This window comes from Giraffa tippelskirchi, chromosome 12, assembly GCF_054371585.1.
Source record: "Giraffa tippelskirchi isolate mGirTip1 chromosome 12, T2T-mGirTip1v1.2.pri, whole genome shotgun sequence".
Lineage (NCBI taxonomy): Eukaryota > Metazoa > Chordata > Mammalia > Artiodactyla > Giraffidae > Giraffa > Giraffa tippelskirchi.
In genome coordinates this window covers 42019271-42033119 of record NC_137286.1, presented here as the reverse complement: position 1 = coordinate 42033119, position 13849 = coordinate 42019271, and the positions used below count along the sequence as shown (strand labels likewise).

At 45.1% G+C, this 13849-nt stretch overlaps 1 protein-coding gene across 1 annotated transcript in view; it reads left to right on the top strand.

The window, feature by feature from the left end:
* The window catches only part of LOC145528606 (uncharacterized), a 29559-nt gene extending 20577 nt beyond the window's left edge, over positions 1–8982 (top strand). The window contains exons 6-7 of the mRNA XM_081547268.1: positions 6916–7044; positions 8766–8982. Of these exons, the coding sequence (XP_081403394.1) occupies positions 6916–7044; positions 8766–8861 (225 nt within the window). The 3' untranslated portion in view covers positions 8862–8982. The remainder of the gene's footprint in view (positions 1–6915; positions 7045–8765) is intronic.
* The last annotated feature ends 4867 nt before the right edge of the window (positions 8983–13849 follow it).

Genomic DNA, 13849 nt, shown 5'->3' with positions numbered 1-13849 from the left:
GCTTTTTAATATGCTATCTAGGTTGGTCATAACTTTCCTTCCAAGGAGTAAGCGTCTTTTAATTTCATGGCTGCATTCACCATCTGCAGTGATTTTGGAGCCCAGAAAAATAAAGTCTGACACTGTTTCCACTGTTTCCCCATCTATTTGCCATGAAGTGATGGGACCAGATGCCATGATCTTAGTTTTCTGAATGTTGAGCTTTAAGCCAACTTTTTCACTCTCCTCTTTCACTTTCATCAAGAGGCTCTTTAGTTCTTCTTCACTTTCTGCCATAAGGGTGGTGTCATCTGCATATCTGAGGTTATTGATATTTCTCCTGGCAATCTTGATTCCAGCTTGTATTTCATCCAGCCCAGCGTTTCTCATGATGTACTCTGCATGTAAGGTAAATTAGCAGGGTGACAATATACAGCCTTGACATACTCCTTTTCCTATGTGGAACCAGTCTGTTGTTCCATGTCCAGTTCTAACTGTTGCTTCCTGACCTGCATACAGGTGTCTCAAGAGGCAGGTCAGGTGGTCTTGTATTCCCATCTCTTTCAGGATTTTCCACAGTTTATTGTGATCCACATAGTCAAAGACTTTGGCATAGTCAATAAAGCAGACATAGATGTTTTTCTGGTAGTCGCTTGCTTTTTGGATGATCCAGCGGATGTTGGCAATGGTTCCTCTGCCTTTTCTAAAACCAGCTTGAACATCTGGAAGTTCACGGTTCACGTATTGCTGAAGCCTGACTTGGAGAATTTTAAGCATTACTTTACTAGCGTATGAGTTGAGTGCAATTGTGTGGTAGTTTGAGCATTCTTTGGCATTGCCTTTGGGATTGGAATGAAACCTGACCTTTTCCAGTCCTGTGGCCACTGCTGAGTTTTCCAGATTTGCTGGCATATTGAGTGCAGCACTTTCACAGCGTCATCTTTCAGGATTTGAAATAGCTCAGCCGGAATTCCATCACCTCCACTAGCTTTATTCGTAGTGATGCTTCCTAAGGCCCACTTGACTTCACATTCCAGGATGTCTGGCTCTAGGTGAGTGATCACAGTTGTCACAGGGGTCTAAATTAAGGGCACACTTCCTGGTGTCATGACCCCACCTCAGTCCAGTCATAGGAACCAAGCCTCCTCAGGCTCCAGGGATGGTATAGGAGCCCATGTCATGGAGGCAAGAGGCAATGAGATAGATATTGCTTTTATTTCCTTTTCTTTTCTGTAATTTCATGCCTTTGCCATGTTGGAATATAGTTGTTTTGCGGTTTTGCGCTTATCTTCAGTGTACAGCTTCTTTTTTCAGTTATGTATACATACAGCATATCTGTGCTTTCTTGGATTCTTTCTCCATAATGGTTATTGCAGAAGGTAGAGGAAAGTTCCATTTGCTGAACATCAGATCCTTGTGCAGTATCTATTACAGATACAGATTTCAGTGTATATGTTGGACTAACAGATTTCTGTGTATATGTTAGTCCCAACCGCCTCCAAATTCATCCTGGCCACTTAAATTTTAATTCTTTTTTTGTGTTTGAATTCTCAGAGGATCCTTTTGCATTGTAATTAGTTCCTTTTTTATCTCTCTTTATGTTGCCTAGAAGGTCTTCATCTGCTGTTTTCTTCCTTTGTCCTGCAAATTTCACTTAGTATATGATCCTCCAAGGTCCACCCTTGTGGAGAACACTGGCCTAATATCACAATTTCAGTGGTGCTTTTTTACGTCTGAGTAATAGCCCATGGTAAATATTTACCACATCTTGTTTAAGCTTTAAGCTGTGGGTGGAAATTTTGTGCTTCTGTGTCTTGTCTATTGTAAGTGATGCTGCAGTGAACATTGGGCTGCATGTGTTGTTTTGAACGATGGCTTTCCGGGATATAGCTCAGGTGTGGGAATGTCAGACCTTGGTTTAACTCTCTTGAAACTTTAACTTCTGACATGCAGAGAGTGTCTTTTCTACTAACTGTGGCCAGTGTGCATTCCCACCAAACGTGTACGGGGGTTCCCTCACCTGCTGGCTCTCTCCCAGTTATTGCTGGTAGACTGGGGTGGATGGCCATTCTGACTGGTGTGGTGTGATATTTGTTGCCATTTTGTCATTCTTCCGGTAATAGTTAGGAATGCTGTGCATCTTTGGGCATTTGAGGTTTTTTTCCTTTAAGGGTGTGAGGAAAATTTACCTGTTGCGGTTGGCTTCTTGAAAGTTGGCTGTGTTTGGAATTTATATCTGCAATACTCACCCCAGGACCTTTTCTGAGGGCAGCTGTCATTAACAGACCCCCAGACCTGTGAGTTACACCTGCAATTAAGCACTTCTGGTCAAAGTGTAGTTATAGGAAATGTCCACAAGGCAACAGCAGTTCTTCATGCCCAACTCCGCTTTGTTGGACAATGAGATCCTTAGGGAAATCAGCTTCCCGGGCTGTGAATTAGGGTGGAAAGTGCCTGAGCAAACCCCCGAGGACTTGTGTCTTACTACTACTTCTCCCTAAAGCTTCGACTGCCCCCTCTCGACTCCTCCCAACCTGGGCCACAGCACCTTGCTGAGGTGCCTAGAAGGCTGCACTCTCAGGAAGGAAGCTTGAACTGGGGACTCCAGCAACCAGAGACCTAGAGGCTAGGTTACTCTTCCAAGGTCCTGGTGGTCAGATGGTTGGACCACCATCTTTTGGGTGCACTGGGGACTTTGTTCACAAGCAAACCAGCCAAGCAAACCAGACCATACCGGTTTAAGTGGGGCCTCAATTAAACGCACCCTGTCCAGCTGTCTGTCTCTACCCCATCCAGTCCAGCAGTGGGACCCAAGCCTGCTCAAGCTCCAGGGGTGGGATAGCAGCCCAAGTCAGGGAGGTTGGAGGGAACAAAATGGACATTCCTCTTCTTCTTTTACTTTTTTTTACTCTCCAGTTTTGTGCTTGTTGTTAGTGGGCAGCCGCCTGATTCAATTATGACACACACATTACAGCGTCTCTCGTTTGGGGGATTCATTTTCCGCAGAGGTTATTTCAGAAGGCCGAGGAAAGTATCATCTGCTGAAAATCATGTCCATCAGGATCACCTTTTAGAGATGCAGATGTTTTGTATTGGTGAAAAGAAGGAAGGGAGGAGATAATCCTTGTGAATTATCTATTACAGATATCATTTTCTGTATATATTTCAATATGCAGATTTCTGTGTAATTTGGAAGGATGACAGAAAGGAAAACTATAATCCTTGTGGGTTACCTATTACAGATACAGATTCCCATGTATATGTTAGTTGTGACCCTTTGAATTTATCCCTGCCCCTTTACTGTTACTTTTTGGGGCTTGTGTTTGAATTCTCAAGGAGGTTTTTTTTTTGAGTTTTAAATGATCTTCCTTCATATATTTAAAAAATTTTGCCTTAGTGATATATTCTTTTGCCTTTCTCGGTCTCACTAACTTCACTTAGTGTATGATACCCCAAGGTTCATCCTTGTAGTGACTTTTGGCATAATTTCAGTGGTGGCTTTTCAAGGCTGAGTAAGAGTTCATTGTATATATGTCCCACTTTTTCTTCAATCTGTCGGTGGGCATTTTCTTGGGTCTGCTTCTTGGCTCCTGTAAGTAGTGCTGGAGTGAACGTGGGGGTGACTGTGTCTTTCTGAGATACATGGGCAGGTGTGGGTATGTCAGATCCTAGTATTAGCTCCTTTGAAAGTTATTTTTTTCCCCCCCTGGTATGCAGATACTCTCCTTCCAGTGGCTGTTGCCAACGTCCATCTCACTGACTGTATCGGGTAGGGGAGGCAGGTGTTACATCTCTTTCTAGCTGTCGACTGCGTTTATTGTCTGTGGTCTTCTTAGAATGGCCATTCTGACTAGTGTGATTTGATTTCTTGCTATTTTGATTGACTTTCCTCCTGTAATAATTAGAGATGCTGAGCATCTTGTCCTGAGGCCGTTTGGGAACTGTTTCCTCTTCCTTAAATGGTGTGAAGAAAATGTACTTGTTGCAATTGGCTTCTTGAAAGTCAGTTATGTTGGTATTTTTTCTGCAATACCTGCCCCAGGACCTTTCCTGGGGGCAGCTGTCATTAGCAACCTCACAGAACTTGTCAATTGGAGTTGTCAGTAAGCAAGATGTTTAAGTTGTAGTTACAGGCAAAGGCGGCAGCACTGTTTCATGTCCAACTCTGGTTCTTCAGGCAAACTGAGCCTTTGGGAAAGTTGGCTTCCTGGGCTGGGAATTAGAGTGGAACTCACCTGAGCGAACACTCAACGCCTTGTGTCTCACTACTTCTTCCCCTTAAGGCTTCATCCCTCCCTTTCAGACTCATCCCTACCTGGGGCACTGCTCCCACTGAAACGCCTAGGAGGCTGCACTCTCAGAAGAGGCTTCAGCTGGGGACCCCAGCACCAGGGGACCTGGAGGCCAGGTGACTTTCCAAAAGTTCTTGTGGTCAGACGGTCAGGCTACCATTTTCGATGCACTAGGGTCTATAGTTCAAGCCAGGGCAAACCAGATAGTACAGGTTTAAGAGGGGGCTCAATTAAGGACACCTGGTCCTACTGTGTCAGCCCCTCTGCAATCCAGTCATGGGGCCCAAGCCTGCTCACGGTCCAGGTATGTCAAACAGCACATGTCTGGGAGATCAGAGGGAATAAAATAGGCATCACTCTTTTCTGTTTGTTAATCTCTTGCTGATACAGTGTAGCCCTATATTTGATTTGCAGTTTTGTTCTTGTTGTCAGTATACAGGCTCCTTATTCTGTTATGCCATATGCATACCGCATATCTGTTCTTTTTTCATTTGCCAGAGAGTTTATTAAACAAGGTCCAATAAGCTCTCTGTGCTGAACATTATGTCCTTCTGAAGAATCTAGTCTGACTCTATGGGACCCCAAGGACTGAAGCCTGCTGGGATCCTCTTTCCATGAATTCTCCAGGCAAGAATAGGCCTCTAGATAGACCCTCAGCTTGTTGTGTCTGTGAGGCAGACTTTCAGCTCCTTGTGTGACACCTCCAGGCAGACACTCAGTTTGTGTCTCTCCAGAGGCCTCAAGGCTGATGCTCACCTCGTGTTTGCCTGTAAGGCTTGTACGAAGACTCTCAGTTCACCTCGTGTTTGCCTGTAAGGCTTGTACGAAGACTCTCAGTTCGTGTCTATCTAGAGGGCTCAAGACCGAGGCTCGTGTGTGTGTGTGTGTGTGTGTGTGTGTGTGTGTGTGTGTGTGTGTGTGTGTGTGTGTGTGTGTGTCTCTTCTAGGCGGACGCTCAGCTCGACTGTGACCATGGGCATCCAGAAAGACTCTCAGCTCTTATCTACATCTTGTCCTGGGGCTCTTTGGATTCTTTTTATCTCTTTTCTTTGTCTTAAAGGGTGTGAGAAAAATTGGCCTTTGAAATTGGTTTCATGAAAGTTGTGTTTGGAATTTACCTCTAATACCTGCCACAGGACTTTTCTGAGGGCAGCTGCCATTCACTGCCCCACAGGCCTTTTGAATTGGAGGTGCCAGTCAGCACTGGTAGGGAAGTTGTAGTTTCAGGAAATGTCCACAAGGTGGCAGCATCTCTTCATGCCCAACTCCGGTTCCACCTGCAACCAGAGCCTTAGGGAAAGTCGGCTTCCTGGGCTGTGAATGAGGGTGGAATGGATACACCCAAGGGCTTTCGTCTCAGGACTCCTCCTCCCATGAAATTTCACCCCTCCCTCCCCTCTAGCCTCATGCCTGCCTGGGGCACTGCTCCCTGCTGAGGTGCCTAGGAGGCTGCACTCTCAGGAAGGAGTCTTGAGCTGGGGATCCCAGCACCAGGAGACCCGGGGTCTGGGTGATTTTTCCGTGTTCCTCCAAGTCAGATGGTCAGGCCATTAGGATTTGGGTTCACTAGGATTCTGGCCCCAGCCAGGGCAAACCAGACAGTACAGGTTTAAGAGGGGTATCTAAGATGGGCACCCTTCTCAGCTGTCTCGACCCCACCCAGGTCCAGCCCTGGAACTCAAGCCAACTCAGGTTCCATGATTCAGATGGCATCCTAAGTCAAGCAGGTCTCACGGAACAAACTAGGCGTTACTTTAATTTCACGCCGATGCTCTGTTGAAGTCTACTTGGTTTGCAGTTTTGTCCTTGTCTGTTCATGTAGGTCTCTGAGGGCTCTCAGCAGATGCTTAGCTCCTGTGTGTCTCTAAGCCCTCTAGGCTGATGCTCAGCTTATGTCTATGAGGCCCCAGGCCGTGCACACAGCTCATGTGTGTCTATGTGGCCTCTAGACAGATGCTCAGCTCGTATGTCCAAAACCGAGCCCATTGGCTCTTAACACAAAAGGACACACAAAACATCGTACTGGCTGAACCAGCTACCAAATTGCATATACTTACCCTACAAATGAAATTGAGTCCCTCGACTCTAGAAGTTTGTCGGTTCCTTGTCCCAACTGCCAAGTGCTGGGGGTAGCCAGTGCCACTTCAGGGAAGCAGAGGTGGATTCTAGAAATGGATCCAAATGAACTTCTTTACAAACAGAAACAGCCTTACAACACAGCAAAGCCCCTTATAGTTACCAAAAGGGAAAGGTGGTGGACAGTGAGAAACGAGCTGGTGGAGATGGACATACACACACTGCTGCTGCTGCTACTGCTAAGTCGCTTCAGTCGTGTCCGACTCTGTGCGACCCCATAGACAGCAGCCCATCAGGCTCCGCCGTCCCTGGGATTCTCGAGGCAAGAATACTGGAATGGGTTGCCATACACACTATTCTCTGAAAAATCAATGAGGACACCTAGTCACACTGCATAATAAACTATATGGGAAGAGAACCCAAAAAAGGACGTGTACACGCCTATGCATAAGTGAATCCTATTGCTGTCCACCTAAAACTAAACACACAAAAACACACCCTACAACATTGTAAGTCACCTATTCACCAACACAAAATATGAAAAGAATTCTGATTCTATTCCCCTCAGGCCTTGGTGAGCTGGGCTGCTGTCACATCCCTGAAGCCTGGGCAGGCTTGGTTCCCAAGGATGGACTGTCACGGGGTTGACGGAGCTGGAGAGGGTGTGCCAGCCAATGAGCCCTGCCCCATGGACCTGGTAAGCCTCTTCCCCTCTACATGAGCCCACAACCTCCAGATCCAGGAGGGTCCTCCTGCAGTGAAACTCTGCCTACTGCACCCAAAGGTTGTGGAGCCTCTGGGCCGGAAGAGCTTTGAAAAACCCTGTGGGCTCCATGTCTCCTGGTGTTGGGGTTCCCACCTCCAGCCTCCTTCCTTTGGGTCGCCCCACCTATGGATGAAAGCACCTTCCCCAGAAAGGTGGTGCAGGAACTGGGATGTGTCCAGGGGATGGGGTAAGGAAGGAAGAAGGATGGGACACAAGCCTTGGGTGTTTCTTCTGGCATATTCCTCTCTGACAATCCAGGAACAGGACTTTCCCCAAGGATCTGGTTCCCCCAGGAACCAGAGCTGGGCATAAAGACGTGCTCCCGTCATGTGGCTATTTTGCGTAACAACAACTTTAAAACCAAAGCTCATGAGCATTTAATATTCACAAAGCCTGAGGGGCTGTAAGTAAAAATCACCTGCCCTAAAGAAATATTCTAGGCAAGTCATTAAAGTGAACACTGTAAAGCATGAATTCCTAAACATGAGAACCTCTCATGTATTCCTCCCTTTTTCTTAGCTTTCTGTGTGTGTGTGTGTGGTCTCCCCGTACACATGATCCTGACCCACGCAGATGGGGCAAGACACACAGTCCCCAGAGCCCCCACCTGGGGTCACACAACCCCTCAGGACAAGGAAACCATGGGTGTGGTCAGTGGACCCACAATGTGTAAACAAGCCAGGTCCCTGAGTCTTCCCAGGACCCTAGAAAGAAGTGTAGTGACCGTCTCCTCTCCCCTTAATTGTCCCTGAGAAGTCAGGCCCCTCCTGCTTTCACTTTGGTACCATATGATTTTTTGCTGGTTTGAAAGCTCATGCTAGAGGTGAGCACAGTACCTCGGTTCTGGAAGGCTCTGTCTTTCTTGTCCCGCTGAGGCGCTGAGAAAACAGGAGAGCTGGGCTGGGAGACAAGGGGCAGCTCTGTTCTCTTCGGAGGCAAGAGTCGACTGGAAGGAGAGCACAGCCGCAGCCTCACCTGCTGCCCATTGACTTTTTGCCTGATCCCTGAACCTGGAACCAATTCACCAGATGAACCTGCCTCCCTACTCAACCTGAATGTGCTGGGAAATTAGAATGATTACCAGGTGGCCCACCTGAGGGGTCTGCAGGCGCCCCAGGGAAGGTGAACCTGGCAGGAGGACAGACTAGGAGCCCGACCGCAGCACTGACCCCCGGGAGGGCCATGGAGCCCCGCTCAGAGAGGAGCACGGTTACCCAGAGAAGCCCACCTCAGCTCCAGACCCCAGACATCTGAGCACTGACATTCAGACGCAGGCACAGAGTTTTCCAGGGCAGAGGCCAGGCCAGGCCTCTACCCAGGTCTCCATGTCCTAGTGCAGAGAGTACAAGGTCAGGTCTACATGTTCTCACTGCAGAGAGCACATGGTCTCATCTAAACATCATCAGTGCAGACAGGATCTGGAGTCTAAACCTACCATGTAGACGGAACTTGGTGAGGTTCAAACTGGTCTAGGGCTGGTCTCCCAGGAGGCACAGGTCACACACATGCAGGGTCTCTCATCCTTGGACAGGGGGGCTCACCCTCATGTGGGAACTAGGATGTATATTTCTTGAAGAGGAAAGCATCACTGGGCTCCACACTTCACCTACATAAGGAAACTGAAAGAATCTGTGTCATTAAACTTTCAACAGGCAAAACAACAATGTTACCAGTTTCTCTGGTCACATGATGGTCAGAATCCAGGGGAGATCCGGGAACTTCTTAGAGTGCAGCCCAGTGTCCTGTAAAGACAGACAGGAAGTGGCCGGATTCCAGCATCCCAGGCTTCCAGCAGGAGGAGGCCACATTGGAAGCCTTTTGGAAAAGTACATTCTTTATCAGAATAAAATTATACTGTTTTAATTCCAAGCATCCTAGTTATTTGCAAACCTAAAATATTCTTAAAAGCTTAGAACCATGATTTTACAGTTTCCATTGGTTCTTTTGGCTCAGATTTTCTAGGTAGAAGCAAGCCATTATTTCGAATTATTTTCTTCTAATTCTGTTATTTGTTATTATATGAATAAAGGATCACACTTGAAAATAAAATTCCTGCAAAAGATTAGTGACTCAAAGAGCACATGAGCTGCAGGTAATTTTTCTTCCAACAGTTGCCTTTTTCTCCATGAAGAAAACAGAAGACATAGGCCCACTGATTTTTTTTGCTTCTCTGTTCAAACTGAGCTAGCATGAAATTGATATTCATATCAACAAGTAACAGTTTTTGAGGTTTGAAATGTCACACCAGGGAAACAGGACCTGGAGAAAAGGGAATGTTCCTAAGCTGCTGGAGGGAAACCACATCCTAAAAATAAGGCTAAAATTCAAATTGGATTTAATTATGACAGTGTGTGGTTACATGGAGTATTAACCAAGAGTGTAAACATAGCAGACAATATGTGAAAACAAATTTGATATCTCAGATGTGAGAGTAAGGTTTCTTGTGAGATCTGTAGCTGGTATGCACATACTTCATGTATCTTCAAATTATAGCTTTGAATGGATGTATGGCTAGGGGTGGGATTGCTGGACCATATGCTATTTTGTGTGTGTGTGTGTGTGAAACTGCCCTACTGTTCTCTACAGTGACTACACATCCATTTACATTCCCAGCCACAGTGTAGGAGGGTTCCCTTTTCTCCACACCCTCTGCAACACTTGTTATTTGGACATTTTTAAATGATGGCCTTTCTGACCAGTTCGAGGTGGTAACTCATTGAAGTTTTGATTTGCATTTTTCTGACAATTAACAATGAGTATTCAGGATGAATCTTTAATTTTCAGATGTGTAAAATAAATGAGGTTTGACATCTCAACTTGACAATTTTTTCACAGATAAGAATTTATGAAATATTTAGTTATTTCCTTTCTTCTTAGTCTAACTATAGGGACATGCATTATCATGTTACTCAAGGCCATGAGCTCTGTTTTGCATCTTTGAGCAGTTTTAAAGATGCGCACTGCTCCCTTCAAAGGAAAGGCTTGTGGTGGGACCAAGTTCCACTACCCAATAAAAGCTGTTCCTTGAGCAAATACAGTTACTACCAAGGGGGCACATGGTGAGACCAACATGTCAACAGGTTTAACAATTTGCTCTGGTGATACAGCTTAACCTCTTTCTGTATGACTAGGTGAATTGTTAAGGACTTTTTATGATTCTTGGAGAAGGAAATGGCAACCCACTCCAATGTTCTTGCCTGGAGAATCCTAGGGACGGCGAAGCCTGGTGAGCTGCCGTCTATGGGGTCGCACGGAGTCGGACACGACTGAAGCGACTTAGCATAGCATAGCATTTTATGATTCTACTGGGGCTTCCCAGGTGGCGCTAGTGGTAAAGAACTGCCTGCCAGTGCAAGAGACATAAAAGACGCTGGTTTGATCCCTGGGTCAGGAAGATCCCTTGGAGGAGGGCATGGCAACCCACTCCAATATTCTTGCCTGGAGAGTCCCATGGACAGAGGAGCCTGGTGGGCTATGGTTCATGGGGTCACAGAGAGTCGGACATGACTGAAGCGACTTAGCACACAGACACGCACACCCTCAGGAAAGGTCCTGCAGTGAATATTGCAGAAATAAATTGCAAACACAACCAACTTTCAAGAAGCCAATGGCAAAAGGTAAATTTCCCTCACACCCTTAAGGAAAAAAAAAACGAAACTGCCTCAGGACAATATGCTCAGCATCCCTAATTATTACAGGAGAAATGCCAATCAAAATGACAACAAGAAATCAACCTATCAGAATGGCCATCCTCACAAGTCTGCAATGATACACGCGAGAGAGAGCTGGGTAGTGATGGAACCTACCCAACACAGTCAGTGGGAATGGAGATTGCCAACAGCCCTAGAAAGTACAGCCTCCACATGCTAGAAAAAGAGCTTCAGAAAAACTAAGCCTAGAATCCGACATACCCCCAAGTGGGCTTATATCCAAAAACCACCATTCAAAAAGACACAAGCACCCCAACATTCACTGCAGCCCTATTTACAACAGCAAAACACAGACCCAGAAAAATGTCCACTGACAGATTAAAGCTTAGAGAAGATGCAGTACATGTATAAAATGGACTATGAAAAACTGTCACTGAAATTAGGAAACTATGCTCCTGGTTGCCACAGAGATGGACCTTGAAGAATCTTACATGAACCAAGTCAGCCAGTCAAGGAAAGACAATAGTATCCTATCTCCCTTCTGTGCTAAATGAGAAAAAGAGTTGCAAAGGAACTAATTTACAACACAAAAAGAGACTCTGAGAACCCAAACACAAAGTCCCCCTCTGCAAAAAAAAAAAAAGTGAAGGCCAGGGATGAATTAGAAATTCGGGACTAACATATACACAGGAATATGTACCTTTAATAGATAATCCGCAAGGACTATCTCCTACCTTCCCTCCACATACACGAAGAAATCTGTATCTCTAACATATACACAGAAAACTGTATCTGTAATAGAAAATCCACAAGGATTATTTTCTTCCTTCCTCATATACACATAAACCAGTATCTTCAATAGATAATCCACAAGGAGTATCTCCTCCCTCCCACATAAACACAAAATCTGCATCTCTAACATATACACGGAAATCTGTATCTGTAATAGACAATTTACAAGGATTATCCCCTTCCTTCATTCTTGCCACATTTACACAGAAATTTGTATATGTAACAGATACTCCACAAACACCTGATTGTCAGCACAGGGAACTTTGCTCAAAATTCTGCAATAACCTCTAGGGCAAAACAATCCAAAAAGAACAGATATGCTGTATATAATCATATGTCATAACAGAATCAGGTGGTTGTATACAGATGACAAGCAAAAATGGCAAATCAACTATATTCCCATGTAGTATTGACATTAAAGAAAAGGAAAGAAAATCAATGCCTGGTTAATTTCCTCCCACCTCCCTCACGGGCTGCTATCCCATCCCTGGATTCTGAGCAGCCTTGGAACCCTGACTGCCCTGGAGTGGTGTCAGGAAGCAGGGCAGGGTGTCCTTAATTGAATACTGTCTGGTTTGCTCTGACTGGGACCAGAGTTCCTAGTGCACCCAAAGGATGGTCGACCATCTGGCCTCAAACCCTGGAAAAGTAACCTAGACTCCAGGTCTATTGGTGCTGGGGTCCCCAAATCAAGCCTCCTTCCTGAGAGTGCAGTCTCCTAGGCAACTACCTTAGCAGGGAGGGGGTGCTCCAGGTAAGCATGAGTCTGGAGGGAAGGGGTGAAGCTTCAGGGGTAAGAAGCAGTGAGACACAGGCCCTTGGGTGTTTGTTCAGGCACATTCCACTCTAATTCACTGCCCAGGAAGCCGTCTTTCCCTAAGATTGGTTGCACATGAAACCCGAGTTGCGCATGAAGAAGTACTGCCACCTTGTGGACATTTTCTATAACTACAACTTGACCACTGGCACCTCCAATTCACAAGGCACAAGGGGCTGTTAATGATAGCTGCTGCCAGAAAAGGTCCTACGGTAGGTATTGCAGACATAAATTCCAAACATAACTGACTTTCAAGAAGCCAATTGTGACAGGTAAATTTTCCTCACATCCTTTAAAGAAAAAAAAAAGAAAAAGGAAAAAACACCAAATGGTCACGAGACAAAATACTCAACATCCCTATTTATTACAGGAGGAATACCAATCAAAATGATAACAATCAAACTCCATTTGAAAGAATGGTTATCCTAACTGTATGCAAACTGTAAATGGGGGAGAGAGCTGAGAGATGATGGAATCCCCCTTCACACTCTATGGGAGTGGATATTGGCAACAGGCTCTAGAAAGGACAGCCTCCACAGGCAACAATGAAAAATTTCAAGAGAGCTAAGCCTAGGATTTTAATATTCACACCTGGGCCTATAATACAAAAAACCATCATTCAAATGACACATGCGCCCCAACATTCACTGCAGGGCTACTTCCAACAGCCAAGACACAGGCCAAAGAAATGTTCCATCGACAGATTAAATCTTGAAGAAATATGGTACATATATACAATGGGCTATTACTCAGACTTGAAAAAGCCCCATGAAATTATCCCAATGGTTCGCACAAGGAGGAACTTTGGAAGATCATAAACTAAGAAAGGCAGCAACAGAGGAAGAAAATAGCAGATGCTGTTCCTTATAGGCAGAAAAAAAAAACAAAACGATCCACAGGAAGTATTTTACAATATAAAAAGAGACTCTGAGATTCAAACACAAAGAATTAATAAATAAGGAATGGGTCAGGGATGAATCAGGAGGTACTAACATACTGACAATCTGTAGTTGTAATAGATAATTTGGAAATATTATCTCCTTCCTTCTTTCCTTCTATATAGGCACTAAATTGTTATCTCTAACATACCCACAGAAATATGTATCTGTACTAGGTAATCTATAAGGTTTATATCCTGCCTTCTTTCCTTCCTACCATACACATGTAGGCAGAAACATTTATCTCTAACATATACATAGAAATCTGTAGCTGTAACAGATAATCCACAAGGACTCTTTCCTTCCTTGGTTCCTTGCACATGTACAAAACATCTGTACCTCTAATAAATGTCCCACAGGGATCTGCTGTTCAGCACTGAGAACTTTACTCGACCTTGTTCAATAACCTCTATGGCAAAAGAATCCAAAAAAGTACAAATATGATGTATACATCATAACTGAATCAGTCCGTTGTACACTGAGGACAAGCACAAGGCAAATCAGCTATACTTCAAAATAGCATCGGCATGACAGTAAAG